The sequence below is a fragment of the Mus caroli genome, chromosome 7 (assembly GCF_900094665.2).
Source record: "Mus caroli chromosome 7, CAROLI_EIJ_v1.1, whole genome shotgun sequence".
Classification (NCBI taxonomy): domain Eukaryota; kingdom Metazoa; phylum Chordata; class Mammalia; order Rodentia; family Muridae; genus Mus; species Mus caroli.
Genome location: NC_034576.1, coordinates 45,547,829 through 45,554,762, shown reverse-complemented (window position 1 = coordinate 45,554,762; position 6,934 = coordinate 45,547,829). Strand labels below are relative to the sequence as shown.

Here is a 6,934-nt window from a genome sequence, read left to right as displayed (position 1 = left end):
GAAACCTGGAAGAGAAGAGGGGCTAGGCAGCGAGAGAAGGGAATGAAGCTAAGACAAGATTCTGATCAAAGCTCAATTTTACTATTTCCAGACACTCAGTTATAAAGGAAGGGGGAGGGAACCCNATTTCCCGCCAAGTAACTCAGGGTCCAGTAGCAGGACAAACACGTGTGTGCCTCCTCCAAACAGCAAAGGCAGGGTCCAGCAGTAGGCGTGGCAGGACGAACGAGCAGGAAGCTCCACCCTTGAGCAAGCAGGTTCAAGCAGATGGGTTAAGGGAGACCACAATGAAGAGTTGTTTTCTGTTTGGGGTTGTGGGATCCAGATTGGTACATTGGTACAGAGGACCTTTGTGAGGTGGTCTAGAAATTGAGGTGGGTTTTCATGTCCTGGATGATCTCTTGGAACTTTTCACAATTTATTGCTTTAAGGGCAGCCTTACAGACTTCCTAGGAGGCATGCAGTAAATTGGTCTCTAGCTCAAATGCCCCCTTGGGTTCCCACTGGTGTCTGCCTCAGGCCCATTGGGTGTTGGGTGTGTGTTGTGGTAATTCTTCAACTCACATATGGCCTGGCAGTGAAAACACAACTCAATTGATATGAATATATGCTGTGCACCTAGACTGGGCAGATCTACCACTACACTACCATCTTCCCATCTATGAGACCCCTTAGAACTTTCGGTTTCTCCAGGCCATGTGCTTCTGCTCAGCTTTCCTTACACTTCCTCTTCCATCATCCTCTCTCTCTCCCCTCCTCCTTCTTCTCTCATTCAACTTTCAATTCCACCTTCCCTTTATCTGCCCAATTAACAGCTCTTGCCTTTATTTTACAAATTAAGGTGGGAAGAAGGCTTTCAGGAAATCACCTGAGTGCTGACTCATTCCTTCTTTGAAGCCTCTCCCCGAGAATGGAATCAGCATCAATATAGCCCCAGAGCTAGCCATAACAGGTGGGCAGCTTTATTTTGGTGCCCTAGCCTGGTCCCAGAATCTTCTGCATTCCTCTGGGAAAAAGGTTGTTGGTGAGAATCGTGTAAATGTCATGGAAGGTGAGGTTGTAAGACTGCGTGATATTGTTGGGGTTTGAGAATCGCAGCACAAACCACTCAGACATCAATCTCAGTCAAACAGCGCTGGTTTATTGAACACACATCCCAAAACTGATTGGTCAGGGACACAGTTCAAACTTAGGAGCTGAACTGCAACACCTAGCCAGAATCCAATAGAACTTTTATCCCTGAAATGCAAAAACACCTGTGCCAAGTTATTTCACCAGTCAGGTTTTAGGGATAAGAGACTTCTTTAGGAACATGAATACGTTGTTCATTTAGCCTGTTCTCACTAGTTGGGTTACTCAACTGTGGTGTGGGACTTGCCTTGCCTAACATTCATGTCTTAACTTGCCAACTAGGATGTCAGGTACCCATGTACACGTCTATTTTCTGTCAAGGAGGATGTCAATTCCAAGGGAGGTCTTGGGAACTTAAACTTTATTTGATTTTTACTCAAATGGAAGTTTTACTCCAAATGGCTTCTTATACTGCTGCAGATGTCTCTCTTATGTTGAGATCCATCCCAGGGGCAGCTTATAAAGGCAAATACCATAAAAGCTTATACACAAATGCAGGAAGTACTGCTGGGCAGTTGGTTTGGGTCCAAGCTTATTGTGGCTAACAATACAATGTAGTTCTGACTTCTACTATGATTAGTTTCCAAGAACACCAAAGCATAGAGCATAACAGAATAGTTAATCAACTCGGGCATGAGAAAGTTTCCTAGTAACAGCACAGGAGAAAATAACATTAGTAACAGCAGATGAGAAAGTTCCCTTGTAACAGTATAAAATGACTGACTAGACAGACAACAGTTACCCAGGCCTTCACAGATACATTGGTACTCTTTAAGAAAAGAGCCCAGTCTCTTTTCTATTTGAGAGAGTTCACTTAATGAGAAGGAGACTTGTACACTGACCAAACTGTTCTCCCCAGCATCCTTCCATAAAAGGAGAACTGGGACTAGGTTAGGTCAGGTAGAGGGAGGCAGAGGGCATCCAATGACAGGGGGATCCAGTAGCAAGAGGACTGAAGGCTGCTGGTAGACTGAAAGTGGGTACCAGGGAGGAATATTATCATGGCCTGCCCACTAAAGAGGGAGAAGAGGAGACAGGAGGGGCCAGAGAAGGGAAGAAGTTATGGTTTGGGAGGGATAAGGGGAAGGTTTGTTAATGGGATTGAAAGTAGTGGAGGAATCATCTGGTTTGGGCTTCATAGGTGGTAGGATGTCTTAGGGTTTCTACTGCTGCAGTGAAATGTGATGACCAGAAAGCAAGTTGGGTTTACTGGACTTACATCCATATCACTGTTCATCATTGAAGGAAGTCAGGCCAGGAACTCACACAGGGCAGGAACCTGGAGGCAGGAGCTGATGCAGAGGCCATGTGGAGTGCTGCTTCCTGGCTTGCTTCCCATGGTGTGCTCAGCCTGCTTTCTTTTTTTTTTTTAATTTTTAATATTTTTATTACATATTTTCCTCAATTACATTTCCAATGCTATCCCAGAAGTCCCCCATAGCGCCTACCCACCCATTCCCATTCTTTTGGCCCTGGCATTCCCCTATATTGCGGCATATAAAGTTTGCAAGTCCAATGGGCCTCTCTTTCCATTGATTCAGCCTGCTTTCTTACAGAACTCAGGAAAAGCAGCCCAGGGTTGGAACCACTCACATTGGAGTGGGCTCTCTCCCATCAATAACTGATTTAAAGAATGTCAGATCTTATGGATTTATTTTCTTAATTGGGGTTCCTTTCTTTCAGATACCTCTAGTACGTGTGTCAAGTTGACATAAGACTAACCAGGACAGAGAAATTTGGTGAGTTTCTTAGTTAGGGTTTTATTGCCAGGAAGTGTAAGGGGCAGTGCTGATGCTAAGGTTCTGTTCCCCAATTGGTTCTTGATCTGTCAGTAAAGAAAGCCATGGGATAATTACTGGATGGAAGGTACAGACAGGCCTCCCAGGTCCCTGAAGAAAAAGGTGACAGATGCAAGATGGGAGTCATGCTTTGGAGAGAGAAGAACCAAGCAACAATTTGAGATCTCAAAACAGAGTGACCACACAGGCTGCTCCTATAGGCAGATGGTCAGGGGAGTTTAGCAACTGAAGTTTAGGGCAGGTAGGAGAGATGGAGGTAAGAAATTGGTAAGGACACGCTTTTCCTGGTGAGAGATAATAGCACCCAGCAATTGTGCCAAGAAGGCAAGTTGAAAAGGAACAACTGTGTGTGTGTGTGTGTGTGTGTGTGTGTATGTCTTTTATATGTGGATTCAAGGGAAGCTGGATGGGGGCTGGTAGCACAGCTGATCATGGAGCAAAGGCAGGTAGAGTGACAAACTACACACAACAATGAAGAGATACCACAACCACAGCAGCTCTTACAAAGGAAAACATTTAATTGGGGCTGGTTTACAGTTCCAGATGGTTCAGTCCATTATTGTTATGGCAGGAAGCATGGTGGCACGGAGGCAGGCATTGTCCTGGAGAAGGAAATGAGAATTCTACATCTTGATATGTAGACAGCAGGAAAAAGACTGAGACACACTGACCAGAGAACACAATCTGCAGTTGAGGGTGTCCCTGAGATTCAGAAATGAGAAAAGACTTAACGATGGTCACGGATAATAGCCCATGGAGACTCAGTACCAGGGCTTTTGAGTGAAGCCACAAGGTGAGAAACTGAGCTCAGGAAAGGGTCCGAGCAGAGTGGGCGAGGAGGCCCGGCAGGCGTCTTTAAGGCTCTGGCTGGGCATAGCTCTGCCTCCAAGAGTACCAGAGGAGCGCCAGATGCTCAACAGTCACTTCCTCAAACTCAAGGAAGTATTTGCACCTGCCGAGGGGGAAGTTTCCCAAATTGCCTCTGGTGAATGTGCTGAGCCCATAGGGCGAGCCTGGACTGGACATGTAGGACAGGGTCCCTGTGTGGCTCAGACCCTGAGACAAAGTACAGGCACCAGAAGAGCCTATTCGAGTCATGGCACCATTGAATGGGTACCCAGTGCAAGGGTATCTTAGCAATTGGGAACTGAGGAATACCACAAAGTCACACCACACAGTGAACCTCACACAAGACAGTTATTGAGGAGAAACAGAGAATGGATTGCTTTAAGCAGGAATGGGGACGGCAGTGGGCTGGGCAGCGGGGACGGCAGTGGGCTGGGCAGTGGGGATGGCAGTGGGTTGGGCAGCGGGGACGACAGTGGGCTGGGCGAGGGGCGGGCTTTAGGGGGTTTGTGGAACATGTGCAGTGAGCTGGTGGAAAAGTACAATGAAGCCAGAAGTATTGCTTGGCCGTCAACCCTAGGTCACAACGGGGTGGGGATTTCTAAGTCCCAGGGTCAGGGACAGGCCATGAGTAGGGAGATTTTCCACTGGCTTGTCACTCTGCATTTACTTCCAAATAATAGAAGCAGTTCTTATGTAACCTAGCTACCCAACCCAGTAAACCTGATGTTTACACAGCACTTTATCTAATCTCTTGATGGTAGTTGAATTTGGTCTGGTAACTCAGTGGTCTCTCTCTCTCTCTCTCTCTCTCTCTCTCTCTCTCTCTCTCTCTCTGTGTGTGTGTGTGTGTGTGTGTGTGTGTGTGTGTGTGTGTGTGTGTGTTTGTCTGTTTTTGTTTTTGTCTCTCTCTCTCTCTCTCTCTCTCTCTCTGTGTGTGTGTATGTGTGTGTGTGTGTGTGTGTGTGTTGAGTGTGCACACATGCGCATGCATTTTTGCCCATAGGTTAAGGTCCACATGTTGTATTCCTCAATCCCTCTTCTCCTTCCTTTTTGATACAGGGTTTCTCAGTGAACCCAGAGTTCACTGATTGGCTAGGCTGGCTGACCAGTCAGCCCCTAGATCTGCCTGTTGTCTTTCTCCTCAGCACTGGGCTTACATTCCACCACACAGGCTTTTATGTGAGTGTTTGAGATCCAAATCCAGGCCCTCGTGCTTAGCCAGCAGGCACTTAACTCAGTGAACCTTCAGTCCCCAGTGCTCTCAGTGGCATCTGCTACAGGACCATCCCTCATCAGTCGAGGGTGCCATCTGGGGTCAGCACCAGCTTTTGTATCTGCCTTTGTAACCTCCTTTACAGAACACGTCTCTTTGCTTCTTTTTCTGTTTTCTTAAGACCAGTCCTCCCTACATAGCTGGGGCTGTCCTGTATCTTGCTGTCTAACTCAGTCAGGTCTGAACCTTAATGCCCTCCTCTCTTGGCCTCTCCAGTGCTGAGGTGACAGGCATGCCACCACCACCCCTGTTGCTTGGCTTTAATCTGGAACTCCCTCATGTTTGGGATACTGACATTTTCGAAGAGAAGCTCTGCTTGCCCTTTAAAAGTCCAAGTCCCTGAGGGTGCCTCTTGATGAAGTCTTTGTCATACAGTCTCTCACAGGATGCCCAAGTGAGCAGTATCTCTCTGAAGATGCCACATCTGGGCATGACTGCTGTGCACCATTAGGTTGTTTGGGGTGTTTTTAGATTGTTTGTGTAAGGAAGGGAGATTTATTTTAGCTTTTGGCTTCAACTGACTCCATTAATTTGTATCTGAGTTGATTTAGAACACTGTGGTCTGTGCTGACTGGGATGTAGCTCAGTTGGGAGAGAGTTTACCCAGAATTCACTAAGCCCTGGGTGTGTCTCCACCACTGCATAAACTGGATGCTATGCTGCATGCTTTTAATCCCAGCTCTGTAGAGGTAGAGGCAGAAGGCACAAGAGTTCAACATTATCATCACAGATAGTGAGTTTGAGGCCTGCAAAGGCTATGTAACCCTGATTAAAATATAAAAAAAGAAGAGGCTGGAGAGATAGCTCAGCAGTTCAGAACTCTCAATGAGCTCAGATCCCAGCACCCACACGGTGGCTCAAATTGCCTGTAAGTGCAGCTCCAAGGGATACAATGACTGTTTCTGGCCTCTTCAGGCACTGCACTCATATTGTGCAGGTACACGTGTGCACATGCACCCCCCCACACACACACACAATTAAAAACAAAATTAATCTTTTTTATCTTTTAAGATTTATTTTTTATTTTTTATTTATATGAGTACACTGTTGTTGTCTTCAGACACACCAGAAGAGGGCGTCAGGTTCCATTACAGATGGTTGTGAGCCACCATGTGGTTGCTGGGAATTGAACTCAGGACCTCTGGAAGAGCAGTCAATGCTCTTAACCGCTGAACCATCTCTCCAGCCCAACAGAATTAATCTTAAAAGAGAAAAAGGGAAGTTAGGGGCCAGGGTGGAGCTCAGTGATGGAGAACATGCCAGTATGTGCCAAGTTCTGGGTTGGGCTCCTAGGACCAAAGACTAGAAGCGAACCAAGCAAGCTGTCATTATTTGAGTATGATGTAAGTATGTACTCACTGTCAATCAACAAGCACAAAAACTAGGACAAATAGGCAGAGATCTGTTCTCCAGTTACATGAGTAGCACACAGAATCTCTGAGAGGGCCTGGGCACACAGCTGAGAAAAGTGCTTGCTGCACACGTGTGAAAGTCTATGTGTCCATCCCCAGCACCCAACCCATGTGAAAAGCTAGCGTGTCCATCTACGCCTGTCACCCCAGTGCTGAAGGAACTGGACACATGAGGTGTCTCAGCATTCACTGGCTAGCTAGTCATGTCCAAACCAGCCATCTCCAGTAACTGTATGAAGTCCTGTCTTGAAGGTATAAAGGTGGAGAACATGTCCTGACATCTTCCTCTGGTTTTAGCACGCAGGATCAGAAGTGTATACACACACACACACACACACACACACTACTCATTAAGAAGGTAATAAAGGGGCTGGAGAGATGGCTCAGCGGTTAAGAGCACTGACTGCTCTTCCAGAGGTCCTGAGTTCAATTCCCAGCAACCACATGGTGGCTCACAACCATCTGTAATG

The 6,934-nt window shown here is 46.7% G+C and overlaps 2 protein-coding genes across 2 annotated transcripts in view; one reads left to right on the top strand and one right to left on the bottom strand.

Moving 5' to 3' along the window:
* The window catches only part of Klk15 (kallikrein related peptidase 15), a 642,438-nt gene that overhangs the window by 282,331 nt on the left and 353,173 nt on the right, over positions 1-6,934 (bottom strand). The window lies entirely within an intron of this gene.
* Positions 1-6,934, top strand: part of Gpr32 (G protein-coupled receptor 32) — a 16,365-nt gene that overhangs the window by 5,025 nt on the left and 4,406 nt on the right. The window contains 1 exon segment of the mRNA XM_021166081.1: positions 5,740-5,800. Coding sequence (XP_021021740.1) covers positions 5,740-5,800 — 61 coding nt within the window.